At 35.4% G+C, this 24,943-nt stretch overlaps 1 protein-coding gene across 5 annotated transcripts in view; it reads right to left on the minus strand.

The window, feature by feature from the left end:
• The window catches only part of ATP8A1 (ATPase phospholipid transporting 8A1), a 130,161-nt gene that overhangs the window by 49,101 nt on the left and 56,117 nt on the right, over positions 1-24,943 (minus strand). For all 5 annotated transcript variants that reach the window (XM_074822428.1, XM_074822426.1, XM_074822429.1 and 2 more), the window contains 9 exons: positions 23,628-23,733; positions 22,299-22,381; positions 22,073-22,122; positions 15,942-16,011; positions 14,802-14,886; positions 10,953-11,092; positions 8,998-9,136; positions 7,702-7,766; positions 2,454-2,626 (listed from right to left, as the gene is read on the minus strand). In XM_074822428.1, the coding sequence (XP_074678529.1) occupies positions 2,454-2,626; positions 7,702-7,766; positions 8,998-9,136; positions 10,953-11,092; positions 14,802-14,886; positions 15,942-16,011; positions 22,073-22,122; positions 22,299-22,381; positions 23,628-23,733 (911 nt within the window). The remainder of the gene's footprint in view (positions 1-2,453; positions 2,627-7,701; positions 7,767-8,997; positions 9,137-10,952; positions 11,093-14,801; positions 14,887-15,941; positions 16,012-22,072; positions 22,123-22,298; positions 22,382-23,627; positions 23,734-24,943) is intronic.

Here is a 24,943-nt window from a genome sequence, read left to right on the forward strand (position 1 = left end):
TTTATTACTAATGATGGAGCATTAACAGAAATTTTTTTTTGGACAGAATTCTAACTTTTGAGAAGCATGTGATATTAAAAAAGCATGTACTAAACCAGTGAGTGCTACAACCAAATACTTTAGTTTTAAACTTGCAGCCAATTTTTAAACAACCACAAAATATGTCAGAGCATATACCTACACATGTATTGAAACGAGCTGATCTAAGTATATTATAGAAATGGCAAAGAGAACACTACCAGAACAGAAACTTTCATTTGGCACTTTTTGTTGTTTCATCACAAAAATGCTGCTGATAAAAGACAGCTATATGTACAGAATATCTTTCAGTGGTTTTAGAGTTCAACAGAAATGGCAATATTGTCTCTTCAAACATCATAAAATGTATTTTCAAATCAAGGAAAGAGAAGAAAAAGAAACATAGTTTTGGAAGAGCATCTCCTGCTTGTTACTACTATACTGAACACAACTGGAACTAGTAGAACAAGCACAAAGCTCAACTTGCCTGTCAGAAAGACTACTGTAATTTGAAAAATTTTTATACACAGTATGAACTGTGTATCAGTGTAAGATCTCAGTTTAAAAGACAGCAAGACCTTAGTTTGAAATTCAGAGTGTTTCATGCTGGAACATGGCTACAAAGCTAAACCATAAAAAAAACTAAAAAACCCCCCCACTTGGTGGCATAACATATCACTTGACAGAAGGACAGAAAGACTACAAACCAGGTGTTTATTCAGATACCATTACCTCATTTGCTTTTCCCTGTCCTTTTGCAAGGCAGAAAATAGCTCCATCTTGAACATTGATTTTTCAGATTAATCTTAACGCAGCATTATTAAACTCTCTACCTGAACATGAGAACCTTCCATTTATTTATCTTATTAATCAAAAGCAGACAATATCTTAAGGTGTATTTACAACAGTTTTCATATTTGTACACACCATGTCTCTACCTTCAGGTAGATAACAGGATGGGCAATAATGAGGTAGTAGGCAGTAAGCTTATATAATTTATTAAAAGAAGGTTTTAATTTGGTAAGAAGAGATGTTGAATTCTGAGAATTATTTTGTTCTTGTACAAAAACCAGGCTGACCTTTTTCATAGATTCTTTTTCTAAAGCAATTATAACCAGACATAGCATCCTATTCAAATATGGAATTAGATGTAACTTGAATACACAGACAACCCTAAAAATTTCAGTACCACATTAATTGTGAGAACTTGAGTTTGTGACTGTGTTGCATATTGAGAAACAGCATGCCACAGGGACTCTAGAAGAGCTTGAATACCTTGTTTCTGAGTTAACTTTTCCTGTTCCAATATAGGAAACAGCTTTTGCTATGCTACTACAAATGTCAAAATAGTGAAAAATACTCTGAGAACATTAAACTGGCTATCCTTGTTAATAGTTACCTCAGACACTGATGAAAATAACTGATTTTCACAGTTCTGGAATGTTTGATTGCGTTTCTAATGCAGATGTCCTACCTGTGTTGCCAATGATCTTGTAAAGAAAAGTTCTCGTTTCTGCTTTTTGACAGATTAATCACTTGGCCTAAACCAAGTTCTTTAAACACTGACAGGAGCAGTTCTTGTTATCTAGCTACCAAGCATCCAACTTCCCTTTTGTTCAATAACGCAAATGTAGAAGGGTGATGTACTGCTCAGGAGATGCTTGCAGGTTTTGTGTTTAAAGCCATAAAAATGCAAGAAGACCCCAAAACACATAAGCTATCACTTATACAATCCTACATATTTCTTCCTAAATATAAATCTGGAAATATTAAAAGGCAAGCCAAACTGCTTTCATATTGTATATATTCAAAGAATGCAGATATTTAATTTTCTTTGATCTAGAAAAAGTTCTCTTGTTATGGTAAGCTTACAGCTCTAATAGCTGATGTTTACAGGAAAGGATTAAATAGCTTATTGTATAAAAGAACCCCAAAACAATCAGGAGTAATAATAACAAAAAAAGGCATTTTTATCAGCTTCAGGAAATAAAAATCACCTTTAACATTTTTGTGCCATTCTTATGCAACGTAATCCATGGCTTACAGAAAAAGCAGAGATATAAAATCTTGTCTGTGGAGGAAGCTCTACGAAAGAATCCAGATGTGCTAAAACCTGCCGTTAACTAGTATCAATTTAAGATGAAGATCAGTGTCTCAATGTTACTGAGATTATCCTTGATGGACAACTAACTATTTTTCTAGGTATATGCAATCTGAATGACTTTGTTTGAAAAGTACACTCTGTAGCAGACTGCTCTACAGAAATGTTTTGCTTGAATGACTGTATTTCATAAGTTCCGTTACTGAAGGTGGAGTGTTTTTTCCATTTCATGGTTGGACAACATGGATATGTGCATTTTCTCTGAAATAAAATAAGTTTCTTAATTTTTGTATGTCAATAAAAATACTGTAGAGCAAGAATAACGTAAACTCACCTGCAACAAATAACAGCTTTACATGACAAAGCCAAATCCAGGAAATATTGTCTCACTCCAAATGTCAAAGCATACTTCAGAGATTTACCATCAATGATGAGAGCAAAATCATTTTCCTTCCTTAAAGCATCACCAAGAGTACTGCAATGATGGCTAAGTGTCTCTCTTGTTCCCTGTTGCACAGAAAAATAGTGTCTATTATTTTAAATTCCTATTATTCTTCAGTCCAAATTTTTTTTTCCAGTGTGATCAGAAACACTGGCATTTCCTTTTTTGAGGAAATTACCTTTTGATTATGCTATCAAATGGACAGTATAAAATGAAAAAAAATATTTGCAACAGCTGTACTACTAGAAACCACAGTAGAAATGGTGTGTAGGATTGCTCCTGCACTCTGTCAAAAAAACCAACAATGTGTATAAGTTATGGTGGAACTTTTAATGCTCTTTGAATGGCAACAATAGTTGCATAAATGTTTGCAAAAAGCTATTATTAAATAAGTTTTCTATATACCTGAGTAAAAGAAAATCCACATATATAGGTACAAGAAACAATTTCTGATCACTGTTATATAAAATGGTCCTAAATGTTCAGAAAAAAGTAAAAGAAATATCAGAGATAATTCATAATATAAGTACATGCATTAGTACATGCATTATAACTGATAATTCTAACTATAATATTAAATTTATATGTTAAGATAAGACCACAACTAAATATTATACAAGGGATCATATTTTGTATTTTTCAGTTGCTAAGGACAGTTTGAATCACACCTACACAAGTCACTATCTGTGATCCAGTACTGAGAACTTCATGTTGTATTCAGTAGACAATACATTCATCTGTATTTACTCAGCAGGACTTCATAGCCTGCTTTGGGGAGGTCACTAGTATCTAGTTATTACAGTACAGCTCTACCATAGAGTGTCATGAAGAAGAAAAAAATGGCTTGTTGTACTTCTTTCTTTTTGAATACTCTTCATAGAGCTACAACATACTATTCTTCTATTGCTTCCTGCTGCACAGCCCAGAAGCAGAATTTTAGAGAAAGATGAAAACAAAACTTCTGCTTATAAAGTATTGAATTTGGAAACCAGTAACATCATATGACAACAACGTTCTTGTATTTTTCTACAAGTTTAACAACCGAACAATTGTGCTACTTCAGTGATGTCAGGCATATGTAAATAAAATTTGGTGTAACCACCTAAAAATAAAACACTGAGAAGTAATTACAAATCTCAAACCCTCTGAAATGAATCTAAAGATACTGCTTTGCCTTCCCCACCCAACTTACTCCTCCCAGTTTCACACACAGTTGTCCACAGTTTTTGCCTACTTTGCTTCCACTGGCCTTCTAAAGATTCATTGGTTTATTTAAAAGGAGATCAGGCTGTTGGGGAAGTCTGTGCTTCAAGTTTCCTGGCTCTCCCCCAATAGAAACTCCATGGGAAACAAGGTACCACTGTTTAAAATTACATGTTAGAAAAATCTTTGAAATGACAATAGCTTCTGTAACTACTTTGCAGAGCAGCTTCTCTGATTAAGAAATACTGCAACATAAAGAAAATACCAATTTTTCTCATCTCCATGGACTATTTAGCTTCTGACTAAATTTAAGCAATACAAGAGCCTAAAAATTTATATTCGTCTCATCTGTTGTTTCTTATCATACATGCAGTATAAACTCTTTTGTTTAAATGTACCTTAATTTTTTATCACATACATGCCATCAGGTAGCTCCAGGCATGCTACATAAAAAAACAAACAAAAAAATCCCAAGACAATACGATACATGTATCCCAACTGTAAAACTGTAACGTTTAAAATTCCTTTGTGGGCTTACATGTAGTTCTATGCTGAAATCCAATGCCTTAAATTAAAAGCAGTATCAGAACATCCCTTATTCACTTCTACACCGTTTCCATTAAATATTTCTCAGCGAAACTGAATGGTAATCAAACTATTTTCTATTATTAATAAGTTCACAATTAAAAGAATGAAGCTATGTTCTTCATGATTTCTGTCTACAATTAACAGTACTAGCAGTTCATTAAGTTAATATGAAGGCAAAATAAAATCCAGTGTCCTTTTGTACAACTGTAAGAACTTACCAATAAGAACATGTTTTGTTTGTGAAGCTAAGCAGATGTTCAGGGGAGTAAAGCCTCCAAACAAATCATGTTGCAAAAAATACATACACATAAACGCTTCCTGGAAGTCTTTCCAGTTCTATCCCAGCCGATGTTAATCAGGGAGTGGAGTTTGGGGTATTCTTTTAATTCCGTAAGTAAGGATATTCGTTCATACAAAAGAGGGTCTCTTATTTCAGCATATTCTTTGTAAACTCAGTTCACAGAGCTGGGATACAGTCTAAACACACAGAGCTGGAATACAGTCTAAACATTTTTTTTTACTCTAACTTCCTCTGTCTTGCATGCTAAGGTCATAATAGTGACCAAATTGAGGAGGTATTTGTTTTGTTAAGTCTGTTTTACATGTCTTAGGAACGGGGGATTCTGCCTGATCCTAAAAGGATTAGAGTTGAGCTAGCTCTTTTTTAGAAGCCGCCACCAGTATGCAACAGGTATTATACTAATATTGCAACAGCAAGGGCAAGAAGCATCCACTTACTGCCACTATTTTCAGTAATGCAAAGAGTATGGAGACCAAGAGAAGCCAAACTTCCTAACTCTTATGAACATACCAACAGTTTTATACAGCCAGGAGACTATACCCATACCTTGCAGAGCCAAGGAGGAGAGGACTGCCACAGACCAACTCTACTCCAAGACACAGGTCCCACTACACTGGGATTTTTTTCTTCAAGGTTGCATGACTGCTCAGTTCCTCCTGTGCTGAGGGAACTGGCTTGTCCAGCAGCCCTCATGGGAGCACAGTTCCCCTGCAAGGTAAGGGACAGACTCCCAGTCCAGCACAGGTGGACCTATGCTGCTCAAAAGCCGAAGTTTCAGCCATGTTCTTTGAGACAATACTTCAACTATTATGTCCTCCTGCCAGCTACTGTTGATATGCAGAAAGCAAAGAGGAATTGCATCTACCCTTGCAGCTGAATGGACTCAAGGTTCTGCAATCACTGCAGTCCACCCCTCTCTCCATTTCCTGAGACCCACTCTACTCCTCCAACAGAATTTTCAAGGCCATTTTTGGTGCTACCAGTTGCACTAGAAACGGAGACTGACATCTGATTCCAAACACACCAGCAAGCAAAAGGTAGGACACAAGGTATACATTAATCAAACGCTGAAACGTGCACCATCAAACGAGGCAGAAAACTATTAATGGAGTCTTTTGTTAAAATATTGGCACAGAGCTAGTTTATTATTATTTTTTGAACTGCCTCTTGCCCTCAAACTATCCAATCACTACATTTATCTGCTCCTGAAGAAACATGATTTATGTTATCACCACACAGATTTACAAGCTACCAGTTTGCATATGCAATTTCAGCTGCCCTATGATATCTGCATCCCCACATACTCCGAATGTACTTTGTGCGTGTAGGGAAAGGATATGTCAATCTCTACACAATCTAGACACTTCAGTATGAAATAGGGAGTACAGTACAGCTATCGTATCAGATACTATATTTTATTCTTAAAGTATATTTACATACATTTATTTTTAAAATATATTGTTTAAAATATATTCATTCAACTTTTTAATGATCACCCTAGAAGCGGTTAATGCGCAATGCTTGTTTACTGAGTTTTTGTTGGATTCCTTTTAGTAGTTAAGTAAAACTACCTCTATTTCATTACATATGAAATATACAAAATAGCCAATCTGTTGCACTTCAAGTCTATTAAGTATTGCAGAAGTTCTGAAATCTGGTAGTGTGTATAAATAACCTAAATAAATATAGGATAGAAGTTCTCACTTGCACTGGCTAATTTTCACTCAGAGATTGGTTGAGGAGTGAAAAACTCAAAAGCGAAGTTAAGGGCTCGAACCAAAAACCCTTCCTGTTTTTTCACCAAACAACAATCACAATCTTTCTAAAGCTATCCAAATGAACTAAACTAAGAAAAGAAAATTGCCTCTCTTCATTAATATCACAGGCTACTTGTGTCAAAAGTTGCTTACTCTATCAACAGACTCTGGTTCCAGACATTTATCAACAGCTTCTGTCTGCTCTGTGTTTGGGATTTTATTAAATTTTATCAGCAAAAATATGTTGCTTAGAACAATTTATATTTGAAGTACAGTCATCATGATTAAATTCATACTGATGTTGAAAATTTGCATTTAAAAAAGTACTTATTTAAAAAAAAGTAGTAAGTATTTTAATTCATGTTATAGCCTACTTTTACATGCTAACCATTGAATCCTTCAGTTAAGGATTTTTTGCTGATTCTCAAACTTTCTTTTCACTTTCCTCTCACTTTCTCTCCCCAAGTCCTATCTTGAGCAACCTGACCACAATATAGAGTAAGGTAAACTTAATTTTGGAGTTTTCTCCTGAAGCCTCTGGACAGTGATTTTTCCCACTGAGGAAATTCTTGCACTTCTAAGATAATTTAAGACCCTCTTAGATGGTGGTAACAGGATTTATGTTTTTTTCCCTCATGGGATTTTTCACTTAATATTGCATTCCTACCTTATCTAAAAAATCTCTTCTCTACAAAGCACTGTATACTTGCAAGTTAGCAGTTTCAACCCTTACTTGTACTTCAACATCTGATCACAATTTCAGCTGTTTAACCACACAATAAAAATTAATTTTTGGCAGATACTAAGTATTCTGTAAGAAACAGAATTAGAAAGGAATTTAGGATTAGTTTGTTTGGGCATTACTAGGTGCTACCAGAAGTATGGGAAGCTCCTGGCTTTGTGCCTGCACGGATGGAGTCATTTCACTACATGGAATTGGTTTGCTCCTCATTCTGAAGTTCATTTGTGTAGTAACTCCAATGTGGTTTTGGAAGCTGTAGACTAATTTTCTAGTTATTCATTAACATTTTGTCACAAAGATATACAGTATTCCAGGTATGCAATAGTCAAATTAACTGAGAAGATTATAAAAGCAAACAAAAAAGCAACCCTCCCAAACAAACAGAAATAAAAAACCCCAACAAACAGCAGTTTTAGCAGAAATTTCTGTGTTTGTCCAGATAAATAGATGCTCCAAGTTATTTTTCAGGCCACCTCCACCATGATGTCTGGATATTTTAAGCAGTAAAATAACATAATATTAACTGAAAATTTTTCAGGTTTTACTTACATCAAGAGAGCCTTCATTTATAACAATTAGTCCCATGTTTTTTCGCAAAAGTTTACAGGAGTGACCTGTTAAAAACATTTGTGTTTTCAAAAATTTGTTCCACAACGTCCATTATAAAATAACATAACAAAGCATTATTTTTCCTGTAAGAGAACTACAGCCAGAATTAAAACCACGACTCCCACGGATGAAAACATTGGTAAAAAAATTATACTGCATTCTATAAAAATTACACGTACAGGTACTAAGTCAAAACAGTCAGAATTTTCCTTGTGACTGATCTGCCCTATTCACAAAGGTGCTCAGCAGAAGGACAAGAAACATCTTTACAGGGATTTACAGAAAACAGATCTCCCTTAGCCTTGCAGATTTTTGGAATGCAACTTGCATTTCACACAAAATTTCTTTTATTCTTTGATGCTTTAAACAGAATGTATGCTCATGATGCAGGCTGCCTAGACAAATATGTATCACCATTCTTAATAAAGTAAAAAATACTGGTATTATGTGTATTGCCTCAAACCTGAAGGTACTAATGAAAATAACCTTAGATCATGTGTATCATGTGCATACAAAAAGTTCTTTAAGATTAAAAATAATAATAGTAATAAAAAGGATCCATATGACCAAAATAATGCTTTATTTTGGGCACATATCTAGGCTACTGCAGAAGTGCTGATATGCTCACATGCAAATAATATTAAATCTTAAATGCAGCTTTCATATATTACTGTTTAAAAATACACATTTATCACTGCTGAAATTAGTTAATTCATGATTCTTTTTCTTTCCTCCTTTATAATAAAAGGAAAGAATAAAAGGAAACCTCTGATGGTAAAGTTTACAGTACTTTAATGGACAATATATATTGTTTTGCTTTAGTTAAGATTATCGTCCCTACCAGCTTTCCTGGAAAGAAGGAAAAATACAGAAGGGAAACTAAGAATACTTGTATCTTCTTAATATTATTCCCTCTCACTGTCAAGACCCAAACAATGTATTCTTTTTAATTCATTTTAGATGCTACAAAAAAGCACAAATGCCTGTTTTTTTCCTCACCGCTATGGTAACATAAATTTTTCTTGCTGTTACTATTTTAACGGAAGAAGAATCTACCATTACCCACTCTCCCCCTACCAGTGACTGAAAAATAAGTTAACATTTAAATTCTGGCATGCCATATAATATTATTACTTTTTACAAGATACCTTTCCTTTTTGAAAGCAATTTTACTCTAGCAACTTCTATCATTTCTAAATCTGTAACAAAGCCACCAAATAAATGCAAATGTAATACCGATGTTAATGGCAGTCTCTTGTTTGTCCCCAGTAAGTATCCAAATCTTTATGTCTGCCTTCATGAGTGTCTCGATGGTTTCAGGCACTTTGTCTTGTAGTTTATCTTCAATTGCTGTTGCTCCAAGCAGCTGAAGATTCTGTGAATATAAAATATTCAGTACATACAGGTTTTTTTGGATTAAATTAAGTTTTAATCTTTCTTTTATTTAACCTTCCATATTTATGACAAGATTAATGCTCTCTAAGTTCATTAATCAGATTTGGTATTAACTAATAAAGATCTTTCAGTTTATTCCTATGACCTTTAAGGTAAATATCTATGTGGCTTGACAAACTGCACAGCGTAACCACTAAAACTTCACCCAATTATTCACAAGCTCAGTAGCTTGTTCAGCAACAGCTACCTTTTCCTGAGGGGCACCTCTCTGATTTGAATACTTGAGGAGTGCTATTATTATATCTTCTCTCACTTGTAATGATTTCTGTTCACCTTGTAAAAAAAATACCTGTCAATTCATGTTAATTTTAAAACTATAATCTTGATTATGTTTGGTTTTAACTTCCCATGCAGCAAACCTATACTGTTTTTGTGAATACAGCCATTTTTATATTTCATATTTCTGTACCTTAAAAACTAGCTAAAACCCTGTTAATGACACCATTATAAACCTAATAGCGTGCAATCCTGGTTGCAGCATGGCCTACATACTACATGCTGAGCTAATACAAAAATTTGTAATGATAGCAGGGTTGCCATGGCATTAACAAAGTTATATGGTTTTAAGACTGTCTTGTGCATGTCTGGATAAGCTGCTCATCTATGTAAAATGACATCCCACAAGTGACTGAAGCTATATACCCTCAGTCTTTATGCAGCTTCATGAAAGTAATCTCTCTTATCCTTTCCAAGGGAAAAAAACCTGAAAACAACCCCCCCCACCCCAAGTCAATTATCAAAACTTCAAAGAATATTGGTCTCATGAAGTCCTTTTGCTTATACATTTAAGAGCCACAGGAGCCTTTCTTGTTGAGGCAGTGAAGTCCAACCACATCTTGGCTACTCCAGCAGCAACATTGCCAGAAACTCAAGGGAAAGTGATTATGGCTCTGCTCTTGTGCGGCTGCATCTGGGTATTACCTCCCTTTCTGGGCCTTCAGTACAAGAGAGGTTGACAAAGTGGAGCAAGTCCAGTGGAGGGACACAAAAATAGCTTGGGGCCCAGAGCACACTATTAAGAGTGCCTGAAGAAGCAGGATGAGTTTAACATGGGAAAAAAGTAAGGCTAAGGGAAGGATTCCATGGCTGCCTTCTGCTAACTGCAGAGGGCTTGCAGAGAAGCCATCTTCCTCTAAGAGGTGCACGGTGAAAGGGCAAGAAGCAACAGTCAAATTCTGCAGCAACAGAAATTTTAATTCAGAAAAAGGGCAAAAAGAATAGTTGAGCATTAAAAAAAAAAAATGTCTACTGCAGCTGGGAAAACTCCCTCTTTCCAAATACTCAAAACTTCATCAAAGTGCTGGGCAAGCAAAATTAGCCCTGCTTTGAGCACGGATTTGTGTCTAGATGACCTCCAGAACTCCCTTCCAACCTTAACTTCTCTATGGTTCCAAGATCATACAATTAAGCAGATGTTTGTCTGTTATTACACTTTTTTACACAACAGAGCAACTCTGAAAAAAACTTTCCAGTAGTTCAACTCAAAATCAACACTTTTTGGCAAGGCAGCTACTTGCTGCAAAAACTTTTTCAAATTCTTTCCTCCATTTTGATTACCTAAACTGCAAGGGCTACATGACACAGCTGTCAGTATATTGCTAGATTTTTTTCTGTCTAAGTATTATTCCTCAATAATGATTCAGATTTCATGGTATAGAAAGCAAGGACATTAATTAAAAAAACACTCTCCTCACCCCCTGCCCCCTCCCCACTCCAAACCAAAAAGCTACACATACTTTTTCAATTAGTTCATAGCTCTCCTCAAGTTTGAGTGCTCTGTTTTGAATAGCTGTAGAAGCACGGTGATAGACATCTAACCACTCTTGATAATCACTTTCTGAAATCTCAGCCACAGCAAAACACAGAGTTCTTAAGCCTAAAGAGAAATCAGACGGTAAGCATGATTCAGTATTTGTTAGTCCCTTCCTTGATATGCCTTGGAATGCGTAACTAAAAGCTGAACTTATTCTGTATTTTACGTTTGTTTTTGCCAGATTTTCAATTTACCGCTGCGTGTCTTGAAGAAATTTTAAGTATATATAAAGTAAAAAACATGATATAAATAGAAATAGTAGCTGAATGTAATACAGGTGATGTACTTCAGGGAAAAAAATTAACTAAATTTTACACAAATTCAACTTATCTTAAACTGTAAACAAAACAGGAAGCAATCCCAAATTACACTTGCTGAACAGGTATACACATTAGATTTTTAGGAATATTAAAACTGTAAGATTTATATTTCTGAACAAAAATTTTATAAAATTTATTACTTTCCAGCATAGTAACATTTAAGTTAAAATATATCAGCATGTTACAACTACCCTCTTCTTCACCCCTCCTCAATACCCTTAGGAAATTCTTGGTTGAAGTTTGAAATTTACCATCTAGAAGCTGATTTTGAATATCCCTCAGATTTAATTTTCCCATCTCAGATTCTTTCAGCTTTCCAAATACTTAAAATAAAATCTTTGTGTACAGGCAACATTTGGACATTTTACTTAATTTTTGAGGTGGTTATACTTAACAGATTTTTTCCTTCAGCAGAGTCTTGAATTAAGCACTACGTGAGAATCTGAGACTGCAAGATTATAAGAAACATCTATTTTTTGACAACACACATCTACATTCAATTTAAGTAGCTAGGTGTGAATGTTCTAACAGTTCATTTTCACAGATTATCAGATTCTTAAATCTCTAGAGCATGAAATTGGCATAACTCTTTATATACAGAGAAGAGCACTGCTCTAGCCAAATGATGTCTTATGAAGCCACAATTTGCAGGCAAGTAGATTTAGGATGGGGATAGACAGGACTAATGTAGATAGTGCCTTTGGTCATTTGCCCACTCTGCTGCAGGAGATGAACAGCACCATAACCAGGGATGGCTAAATGCAATCTTCGTCTGTTCACAGGTTTCTATTGTGTACAGCTCAGCACCAGCAGCAATTTTGAAATGATCAGGAGGCTGGGTATGAAATAATACATATATGTCTTTTATCCTGAAGATATTAAATTACTGTCTTAGATGTAAACCATGTGTAATCCTAATATCTTGACAACTGAACAGCATTAGGAACACAGCATCTCACCATCTAGACCTAGAGAATAAACTTAATGCTGACGAATCAACTGAATTTTTTTTTTCCTCTGCGCAATAAGGATATGCTAGCAAGGTCCAAAGCAATGAATATGAGGTGAAGGGGAGGAAAGGAATTTATGACTGACTAATAGTGATACTATTTCCACAATAATTTCAAAATATTTTGTGTAGATGATAAAATGAAGAAAAGAAATCAGTGTGCACAGAATATCAGCAAATAAGTTTTTCAAGGCATTTCTTTTTCTTTTTAAATCAGAGATTATTTTTTCTATTTTTAATTTTAAAAATATACTTTTAATTGTGATTTAAAAGAATCTTCCAAATGAAAAGTGGAAAACAAAATGTCATTAAGTCTGCTTCTTAACAGACTGGAACAACACCACAGGAAAATTACACACTTTTTCTATTTATCCAGCAGGCATTAACACTCAAGCTTAATAAATGCTTAAATATAAATGCCAGCCATGCTAACCACTTCATTTTTGAACAACACACCAAGAGCATGCAGCAAATGCCAAGGACATACTGTACTGCCACATGAAAGGATACTCATGAGGAACATTGCAACGTCATCGGCTGCAATTTAAATCTGATGCAAAAATAAATACCGATTTCTTTAATCGATTCCAGAGAGAGAGGTACTTTTTTTTTTTTAAGATTGAATTTTATGTTTTTGAAAGGTTAGTAATTCACTCTTCTGAAGAGTAAATCTTTTCATCTGTAGAAAAGACGGGTACAAAAAGTACTTGAACAAACTTCTTAACACTAATACGTATATACAGTGGTTTTAAAGGTGGGTGGAATTTTTCACTTTTTATGTTGATTTATTCAGTCTGACCTGACTGCTAAGGAAAAAATTGTATCAGTTGTACCACTGATTTAATGAGAACAGTAATTAAGAATCGGATTGAAATTTCCAGATCAGTTCACACAGGATAGCTGATATTGGTCTATTTTTACCTTTTCTGTAAGGTATATATATAGCCTTATATATATATAAAAATATATGGCCTTATGACTCAAACTAACTTCACATCTAAGTAACTTTTCCTTGATCGACCCTGGTTAGGCCTTTATAAAACCCCAAACTGGCCGATCAGTTCACACAACTAGATTCATGAGCTCAACGGGGGTATCTGAGGCTTCAAGTTGTACCATCCGTCAAATTTGTTTGTTTTTAGTTCTGCTTTCAACTTTATTGTATAATTTATTATACCTTTGATACCCTAAGATTATTTAAGGCTAACCAAATGTTTCCTGCAGAGATCTTGATACGGAAAACTAACAAAAGAAACAGATCTGTGGCTCGCTTATGCTGTCACTGACAGAATCAAAAGACTGAAGGTGCTGACTACGACACTAATCAAACCGCCAAATTCCATTATAAATCAAAAGAGAAGAATTAGAGAAGTCATATGTTTAACAGAAAGAAAGAGGACCTTTCCTGATACAAGATGATTTGGCCAGACATCAGTTACCAAAAGGTAAGAATTGTATTTGAGAAGGAAAATATTTCAATAGTTTGCTTCCCAGTGTAAGCTTATTTCTTGAGGCACATTAAAGATAACTTTAATGTTCTAGTAACAGTGTTGTAAAAAAATGAAGAGGCAGAAAAATTGCAGTTCAGATTCTCATAACTATTGTAATTTTGCTCCCAACTACTGTCTCCCAACTCATCAATAAATTAAAACACTATGATACTTCACTGCACAACTCTATAAGGCTTTACTAAGATACCAGAAAGGAGGCGTGGCATGGAACATCTAGGAATTGTGCTAGAAGAACTTACACGAAAGCAGAAGCTTTTCTAGTCTGCTTTTCTGCTCACATCTGTACTGTGAAATCCACCATTATTAAGTAAGTAACTGGCTGTTTGTATCAATCATCTTAACTTCACAGCCTTTTAAATTTTACTTATTACTCCTACTCGGAACATGGAGGGGTTCTCCACCCTCAGCAACTGCTTTGTAAGAGTGACTGTTAAAACAGCAGAGATACCAAAACACACCATATGGAAAGCTAGTGCTAGCAGTTCCCCTTATTGTGACTGATGACAGAAAGAATATAGCATTAAACTACCTTAAAAAGCACCACGGTAATCATTTCCAAGCATCTTCAGTTTGGCTGCTTCTTCCTGTGTGCCAGCCCTGCAGCATCCATTGTGTGTGGGACATGAAAGTGATCATGGGAAATGAGATCCTCACAGAAACAATATGCAATGTGTTTGCTCTCTGGAAAAATATATTTTGTCTAAAGGACTCTACTGTGTACTCTGTGTGTAGTTTTTTGTTTGTTTGTTTGTTTTTAAGCATGAACTTATTACTGAAACTTCTCAGAAGAGGAAGATCTTTTTTAGGAGGCATTACTAAAACATAATTTTCAAACTTAACATGAACAAAACATCACAGCAACATAAAATTCCAAAACTGAAAACTTCAGCAGTAACTCAATTTCGTATTTTTTATTGAATAGTATCACCCACCTTCTGTAGCAAACTGCTCTAGATGTTTTAAGGTGATTTCTTTGTATTTTGAACTTTCAGCAAGACGGTCATAAATTACAGTATCCTACAAAACAAACAAATTAAGTCAAAACAATTTAACAAAAAAATGAAGTTTTTTGTGTAGACAATACAAATCATGTAGGAAAATGGCAGAAAAATATGCAGCACTGCATTAATTTATTTCAGCATCAAAACTGAATAGAAGTAATTTTATTTCAGAGGAAGGAAAAAAGGACATTCCAAACCCTCAGATTCTCTAAATATACAAATTCTGCTATGATGCAGTTTTTCTCTCCTACATTTTCTGCTGTTATTTCCCTTCATTTTGCAAAATGCTGCATCTTCCTTTGGCTTGCCATGTGAGTTCTTTTGATCTCCTAAAATGATTTCTTCCTCTTTAATATTAAGCCCACAAGGTAAAATCAGTGTTTCATAACTGCCATTCTCAGGTTTTTGAAGCCAGCTTGATATACAGGATATTAACAGCTTCTTCTCTCCACTTGAGAAGATACAGAATGGACATTTATATTCAATCAACTTCAATTTTTTTAAACCATTCGAGAACTGGATTTGCATCCCCCTCCTCCTCAAACTTGACTTAAGATACAGAACATGCACTAATGAGCAACTCTGCCATTCTCAGATACATTATTATTAAGATATCTTCCCATAGATCCTATGTTCAGGAAAATTTACTTCTGGTATAACATCAATGGTAGGTTAAAATTCTCATCTAGTGTCTTATGCTAAATTACTATTTCTACCTAGTGACTCATGCTCAGCTACTACAGCAAGTAACTAATAGATTAAACCATACATTCATCCATTTTCTTGGGAGTACAGAAGGAAGCAATTAATAGCAAACATAAAGGTATTAATCCACTACAAACAACAGGATGAACAGGTTGTCATTCCTTTATAGGCAGTTAGTAAAAAAAGACATTAAATAGTTCACCACATTTAACAGCTGCATAATAAAATTATGTAAATTGAAAATGGCATCAACATTCCTTCCCCCACATTTTCAATGTTTTCACTGCAGTTATAACAACTTTTCGTTTATGTATTTGTATTGGTAGCACATGTTCTTTGATACAGTGAAAACAGAATAAAACTCACAGCTCCTTTGCAGTAGAGTCTTAACTTTCCCGATGGTGTGCGAACTATCACTGACATTCTTTTCCTAGTGCTGAAAGAGAAATAAATGCCCTGTATAAGGTGGTTCATAAATATAAATATTTACCAACATTTTACCTAAGAATATCAATATATATCTTACATAAGAAAAGGAAAAGAAGTAAGGTCTATGTATTCTATGTTCTCAGGTGACTGGGATGGAAAAACAGTTTTACTGTCCAGTAATTAGAGTGAATGCTGGTTTTCTGTGCATAATTCTGTAGGCTTTTTCCCATAAAAACAAATCTGAGAATCTTCACCTTTGTCTGAATACTGTCTACTGATCACAAAAAAGCATCTTAAAGCACAAAGCACTTGTGACCAAGAGGTACTGCATCATGGACCATTTCATCTTTTTCTTCTTTTGCAGCCAAATAAGTCTCTTGTACACTATACTGTGCTGCAATCCTATTACAGTCATCCCAGAGTTTCATTCACCATGCAAAGTTTTAAGTATGCTAAGAACTCGAAAGGCGCTCACCTCATTTTAACTATTCTCTGGCTCTCAGTTGTTAATAAGAACTAAGTATTTTTTTTTTTTTTTGTCCTCATGACTGAGGTAGGAATTGGAAGAAAGCATGGAGAAGACTGTCACTCTTCCGCTTTCTGTCTTCCCTTGGAGGTCCTCCAACAAGCATACTTTAGATTCAAGATCATGTCCAGTCAAAATGTGTACTTATACGATAATTCTTTCAAATGTCAACTTTTTAAATAAATCCACAGAAACTATGCAGGGAACAAAACACATTTCTCACACAAGAGTTCACAGTAAAATCCAAAAAAGAGATAAAAGTAAATGGTCCTTTTACAGATCCAACTGGATCTGTAAAAGGACCATTTACTTTTCCCACTGGAACTGGATCCCATTTATACATCATTAAATAGCATTATTGCATGAACGGTTCCTGAAGTTCAGACTGCCATAGAAAACGTCCTGTAAGTGGAATGTATGGAGATAGGTGAAGGAAAGAATTTTATAATTACTAGTGAAGCGACTGAATAGTATCTTTGAGGAAATATTTTCCTATTCCACCTGTGCATGCACTTTGCTTCAAGTACAGACATCTGAACTGCAATACTGAATTACATTTTTACTGTGAATATTGCACAAGAGAGCATAAAAACACATTAACTGCTGCAACTCTTGCTCCACCTCATCTCTAATCTAAAAAACCTCAGATAAGCAGAATTCCAAAAACTTTTAGACAGTGTCCAGTTGGAGATCTGCTTAGACAACAGTGGTAAAATTCAGATCATCTAAACCACAGTTAAGTTGCCTAAAATAAAAGCAAATCTCAGATCAACTTTGATTCCTGGCAAGATTATCTAGCCTACTGCTACTTAAATTCATTACACTTGCTTGAATGTTCAGTTAAGGAACTGTGGAGGAATTACAGTAATTTAGGGTTTGTATAAACAATAATTTGATATATATGCCCTTGACAGGTAAAAACTCAGCAGTTTTGTACTTCTCTTGTAATACCAGAAGACTGCAATCCTGAAGTTCTGCGTACAGCTGCCGATCAGTCTACTGAAGATGTATCATAGAATAACCAATGTTTTCCTGTAGAGTTCTGAAACTTTAGCTACGAAGACAGATATTGAATCTTGACTGACATACATTTCCTTAGTAAAACTGCAATAAAGCTAATGAGCAGGACTTACTGTCAAGGACTTCTAACTTTTTATGAGCCTTTTCATTGCAGTGACAGTTTTATTTCCTTTTCCTGGCGAAATACAGAAAACCACAAAATTGCACTACTACAAATAACTGTCAGTGTGAGACCATTTTTTTGTTTTGTTTTCTTCCCCATAAAAGTGATGTGAGCAGCCATAAAGGTGACCTGGTTATAAGGGGAAAAATACTGAACAGAAGATGTCTGCTGAAACACTGACAGAGAAAAGCCTGGGAACTAGGCCTGGGAACCAGAACCATCCTTGAGAATTTCAGCAGTATCTCTGAAGTACAGCTGGGTACCTTGAAACCAGAGACATCCTGAACACCATCAATAAGCGCAAAACAAGGAACTGTAACTGCAACAGTTACAGTTAACAGGTAAGAAGTCTGGAAAAGGGAGAAAACATCCTGAGAAAGCAGGAGTCAGCAACTGCTACTGGTTCTAGCTGAAAGAACAGGAAAACAGTCTGGAAAAATAGAAATTTGTCTGAGAGAAAACACCATCATCTATTGGCTGTCCCAGGTGAAAAATAGAATTAGCAGCATCTATTGACTGCTCCAGGTGGTGGTGTCCTACATCCCCTCATGTCTCTGTCATATAAAAATGACTTGCTTTTACCCCAAATGGAGCCTCTCTCTCTGACAACCACCCCTGCACGAATTTTTCTCTGAGATCCCCTAGACAAGCTATTGGACCATCACCAGGAACACCTGGCCAACTTCAAACTCTCACTCTTTGAAGTGAGACTGTCCATCATCAACTTTGAGGCCCCACTCCTGGGAGCTGTTTGGTGAGCACCGTACCTCTACTATTTTGAATAATATATATATATATGTGTGTGTGTGTGCATGCACATATAGGTAACTGATTATATGTGTATTTCTTCACTGTGGTAATTTAGTAGCAACTTGTAATATACAGAAATATATACTTGCTTCTACTATTGATGGCTAATACTATTAAAATATAAATGTACTTTACTACTTATGCATATACTTCCTTTACTAATAGTAATTTGTAGTAATCTGTAATAAAGAAATTTAGAAAATAAAGCCTCTGTGCCCTTGTGTGCCATGGAATCCTGCAAACCCACTGTCATGATCTCTATACACCCAGAGGCCAGGTAAACCTTTGGCTTGTGACAAGGAGGCAGAATAGCTGATAATTCCCACGGAGTTGCCATGGGATTACAGATGGACAAAAACATCTTAAGGGGACAGAAATACTTCCTTGGTCTCAAGATTTGCCACTTCCAGAAGCAGCTCTTCATAGGCCCCCTGTTACTTTAAAATCCATCTCAGGTATAAGATGAAAATTTCTTCAGGGTGTGAGCACACAACCACAGAAAACAAATGCTGCTACAGAGGTTTTGGTACTTCCTCTGTCAGCCACTCTTTCTACATTTAGAAGTATCAGTCTTCATTCCCAAAACAGGATCAGTATATTCTGGACCTGTTTGAATGATGGAGAGGAGATAAAAGTCTCACATGCTCTAGAGGGAGGCCTTCTGTCTGCCCAGTAGAACACCAAGGCAACATGGATTATTCATAAAACTGATCAGATAGCGGACTAGTCAAGCTATTGCTGTATTTCAGATAAATACACTGGCATTCTAAATCAAAAATATTTAGGTTTTAGACAAGAAGCTTTACTCCGTAACTATCACACAGATGGTTTCTGCTAGACTGTGGAGGTATGCCCCAGGGATCCAGATGAAAATCAGTCATTAAATCAATAGATGGTACGTACTCCAGATATTGAGATGTTATTGCTACATCTATACTCAATACTTGCCAGTGAAATTAATTCTGATGCTAAAAGTTCAATTCATTCCTCTAAGAAAGCAAGCAGATACAAGTCAAAATCTCATTCAGTAGCACTGCCAGTAATGACACGTTGATGCAAGGACTGATGCAATTTGTGCACTGATCGTGGGCATCGCTTATGCTTACTGAAACACGGAACCACACACTCAAAATCATGCTCATCTTTGCAACTGGCCCAGGTGAGAAGACAGTGCATGTAGTCAGCACAGGGATGACAGTAAGCATAAGATATTCTATGCTTCTGGATCCTAAACTAACATAGTGCCTTGTCTTCCCCTGCTCCACAGATACATATTTTAGGAGCTGTTTTGGCTCCCAAGAGACAGCTGCGTTTTTTCTATTTGTTACATTTTCAGGTGACAGAATACAAGAACAGGCACAACACTACACAGTTCATTTCCTGACAGCATGGGGAGCCCTGAACAGCAGAATGTCTGAACAACTCTTCACTTCCTTCAGCTTAAGGTACCACAGCAGCTGTGGCATCTGAGCAGAGTATCTACTGGAGGCAACTTAAACTCAGCATAAGTGATCAAGGCACTATTTGCTCCACAGGGATTAGCACTACATTTTAGGAATAATTATCTGGTTAAGGATTATCAGTCGCTTTCAGTATGCTCACCTGCCAGTTAGACTGAAAGCTACTTTCTTGGTATGAACAAAGTATAATTAGCATATTGTATAAGTCTGCTACTTCTCTTTTCACAGGCACAGCTATGATCACTGTAAAAAAGAGACTGCCATAAAAAACAACTCTACCACGCATTCCTACAAGTTTTATTTCTGTAACATACTTCTCTGAAAGACTATCCTATCAAATGTTGACACTGTTGCACTCTACTTGCAGAAGAGTCTTGTCTGGCTTGTACTGGAAGGTGGCAAGGAATTAGTTTCCATTTTTTCTGGGAAAAACTTGAAACACCTGGAAACTCTTAACTCAATAGTTTAATCGTTACAGATTACTTCTCTGAAGGTACGTGCTCCTACCCATACAGATGGTGCTATGTTTTGGAGTCAAAATTTCTCTTGCTCTGGAACAAGGGTGACCTCTAGCGCCTCCAACAAGTCAGTTCCAAGCAAAGCTAAATATTACAGAATAAGAACAAAAACAGCTATAAAAACTGAATGCTTCATAAAGTTGGGTGTTTGGTATCCACCAAAACACTTAATCCTCCAAAGGTTAAGATTTAAAAGTAATTCTCCTTTCTCCATAAAGTATCACTGTTTAAATTACAATTTTAGACTGACACAGAAATTTAAAAAGATCTGTGAAATCAAGACAAAGATCAAAACCAGAAGCAATGTAAGAATCCTTCACTGCTATTCCATGAATGTAGCATAAAGTTTCACAGACGTCAAACTAACAACAATGCACTTTTTGCTACATACTTGCTAACTTTCTAGAACAGAAAGTGAAAGAAGTTGCTACAGAAAAAAGAAACCATGGCATAAATCTGAAAAATTTCAGGTATGTCCTCTACAATATATAAAATGAACAGTAATTGCAAGCAGTCATTAAAAGACATTAGAAGACATTCAAAACTATAATTATTACCTTCTGTCACATTATTTTTTTTTGTGGTGATCTTTGTTTCACATTATTATTGCTATTATAACTATAGGCAACTACTTCTCTCAATTCACCCAATCTATACATCTTCATCCTGTTTCTGCAGTATTGCCTTGGATTTTTATTTTTGATCTTTTTGCTTCTTTAGCCAAGCTCAAGGAAACATAATAGGTCAGGAAGGAAAACAGTGATAACTTTACGCAGGCACAATTACAAGTAATCATTCTAAGAAAAAAAGAGCTTCCTCTACATGCAAGCCCCTTCCCCATCCTGTGCCAAAATAAGCAATGGGCCTACACAAACACTTGGAACACATATGGCATACATGGATACAATTTAAACAGATTTACATAACAAGTGAAACTGCATCCAGATTTCTTATGGGTGCCTTTATAATTCCAAGAGCTCTGACAGAAAATTTTTACTGAAAGCAAAGTATGTGATGTTGCTCAGAAGAGAATAGGTTTCAGTCTAGAGTATTTAAACAAGTAAGAATTATGCAAGTATATTCAAGGTCAAATGTAAAATTTCATTTTATCAGTCAAAGCAAAGATAAGTTATGTATAACACTTATTTGAATCTTCCCCTCTGTCCACAAATATGAAATTTTTAATAAATCACATGGTGCCAGGGCTTTCAGAAATACATTTAAAAGTTCAAGTACTTTCCTATACTATCTTTTCACATAATTTTTTGAAGTTTTGAGATAAGTTTTTTCAACCTTGTCACAAAAGCAAAAGTGAAAAATACTAGCCAAAAAGGAGACAACAGAAAAAATATATGCCTCTGAAAATGCTTTACAACAAAACCAAAAGTGTGATCTTAATCACGTACACTGCTTTGCTTATAGTACGATCACACATTACAGAGATAAAAGCCATACAGCCTGCATACTTTGCCGATACAAATATAAAAAATGCATTTCTATCCATTGGAAAAATTCATAAAGTATTTTAGTATTTTCACAAAAAGACACTAAGCACACAACATGCTGTTTACCTTGTAAATTCCAGGACGTTTAGCAGTTCATATCTCTCTTCCTGTCCCAACTGAAGAATTTAAAAAAAAGAAAGAGGTGAGTATTAATGCAAAAAACCTCAAGCAAAAGAACCAAAACCAGCCAAACAATTCTCAATAGGTATGTACCATGATGCAGTTATTGAGAAATTATTTAATACAGCAAGAGTAAATACAGCAAATTATACCGTTACTCTGATGTACTTACAGACTCTATGATTACTGAGTCAGGTGTCCTTCCAGTGAATACAAAACGAAGATGCCTGGCTGCTCTGACCAATGCTCCTTCATCTGCAACAAGTCAATTAGTCATTTTGCAGATGTACCAGAAAACTGTTAGTTTACCCAATGATTTAATGGATACATTCTAAGCTTTTCTACTTTTGACTTCCTTTTTCCTTTACAGATTTTTAAGATTAGACGTGGTGCTGGAAAGAACTCTTTGTTTCTACTGTGAAAACCGATGAAATGAATTTACAGTTCAGAGGAAGTAAGTCCCCAAAGGAACACGCCTCTCAGCTCAGTAACGAGAACATCCTCTTCAAAGCACCTAGGCAAGCACTTTCCTCAGTGGGGCACTGGACAAGATACATTTCTTTTTGTGTAAGTTCTGTTTTAGAAGAGAAGAGTGGTAAGTCATTCCTGTAAATAATAGATTAACTTCAATGACTACATTCAGGAAACATTTCAAGCAGCAACCCAGCCTCCCACAGGCATCAGTTCTCTCCAAACAGCTCAGAATGTCAGAACGGAATTTGCTCACGATGCCCAATAAAACATTGCCATGGCCCAGTTAGCTTTATTTATAGCTCTACCTCTGCCCTTGTCTTTCAATTGCTTAAGGACAGAATTTAGAGAGATAGCCACCTAGGAGCTGGGACAGAAAAGACAAAGGCTGGAGACTCTCTGCACTTCAAGTCATTTCTCCCATCATAACTTGTTATAATACATTAGCTCAGCAGAGTTGAGCATATTTTAATCATTTTGCCTTTCTTCATCATTTCCTGAATTAAAAAATTGTCTATGAGCCACAGTAGGCTTGAACCGGACCTTTTGTACTATAATCTGTCCTCACTCTCTAGTACAACTTATCACAACTTTTATGCTATGAAAAACATTTCTCTTTCATTTTTGATTACAAACACAGTCTTTGTTCTAACTCAATACCATGGTTACCAAGTACAGAATAGGTTCACAAACAAGGACATCAATTTGTCTCCTGATTTGATTTCTATTTGCATTTGAGCAGTTCCTTCAGACTTTCACAGCAATCTGACAGCAATTTAGGAGTGCTGAATCACCCTTCACCCTTACATAATCCACAGGAGATACATATGTATTTTCCAAAGCAAATGAGAAAAGTATAAATACATTTTTGACAAAACTGATTTTAGCTGACACCAATTCTTTTTTGCAGGGATATGTTTTCTTTTTTAATTTTGAAGATACTTCAAAAAACAATAAACTTTGAATAAAATTTGGTTGTTGAGTTGATAGAATACTTCACTGTATGTTCACTCAATTATTTGAGTCTCACCTGGAGATGCTGCTTGATATATAATTTTATCACCTTCTCTTTCTGGAACTGCTGTATGACACACTGCCATCATTGTCAAAAACTCACATATTATAGGTGCAGTTGGCTTTAAAAAAAAAAAGATGTCAGAGTGTGATTAATCATTGAAGCAATAACTAACTGAAATGTAATAACAGATATGGACAACTAATAATCAGGAAAAAATTAATGACAGATTTTTCCTCTCCTCTTTAAAAAATAGCAACAACTAAACAAACCAGAAATTACTTGTACACTAATTTCAACTTGCAGAATAAATTCTTGCTGCTGTAGTTCAATACCAGCTATACAGACAGAATTTAGTGGCATTTGCTATCGTAACAAACAAAAGTAGATAACCAGAAACGTAGAATAATTCAAATAAGTATTTTTTAGGGAAGGTAAGTCTGGACGCTGTATCAAAAGAATTTTACTTTATTCACTAAAGTCTCCTTGGATCTTGTCTTTTTTTACTAAGAATATTACTTTTGTCTAATATGATATTTGATAACCCTTTTTAAGAATCTTTAGAAAGATGTAGCAACCGAATCCGAAAATCATGTGGAAAATGCTGCAAGGTCAGGCAGACAGCTTTTAAAGGAAGACATTTAGATGAATGTCTTGGGCACATTGGAGTCTACAAAGCTGAAACAATTTTAAATTATTTTGCCAAAAGAGGGGAAAAAGACTGTATGTAAGCAAAACAGTTGACTGTTTTTGACAAATACAGCTAAAAATCTTATCAGTACAGCTGAAATTTGCAAAATGAATGAACTGACTCCTGAATGGTTGTTCAAAAGAAACTCCAGCGTCACCCTAAATAAGCTCAAAGCAGCTGTCACCTCAGCTGAGGTTTTTTGTAGCATATTTGTAGTATTTCAGATTAGTAGCAGACTAAGAATTTGAACAACGAAGATAACATTACAATTACTCTATAAAATACAATAATCTCTGAAAACCTAATTTAATTCCATAGTGCAGAAACACTAATGGGAGCAGGTTCCTGTCCGCTTCCACTGAGGGTCCCTAGATCCTGCAAGATGTATACAGAATGCTGAATTACAGATTCTTTTCCAAAGCACTTCAGAACACATTTAACACACAGTGGTGAAACCTCTCTTTGAACGTGTGCCTGAATTTTTAACTTTTAAGATGTATAAAAATGTATTTTTATAGCTCATATATGTACTTAATACTACCTATCTAACAGAAAACTTTCAAGATTCAACCACCTGCATGCCAAGGATTTTCTAGACAACAGCAGTAACAGGACGATGCCTCTTCCAAGCCTCTTCCTC

This window comes from Strix aluco, chromosome 4, assembly GCF_031877795.1.
Source record: "Strix aluco isolate bStrAlu1 chromosome 4, bStrAlu1.hap1, whole genome shotgun sequence".
Taxonomy (NCBI): Eukaryota; Metazoa; Chordata; class Aves; order Strigiformes; family Strigidae; genus Strix; species Strix aluco.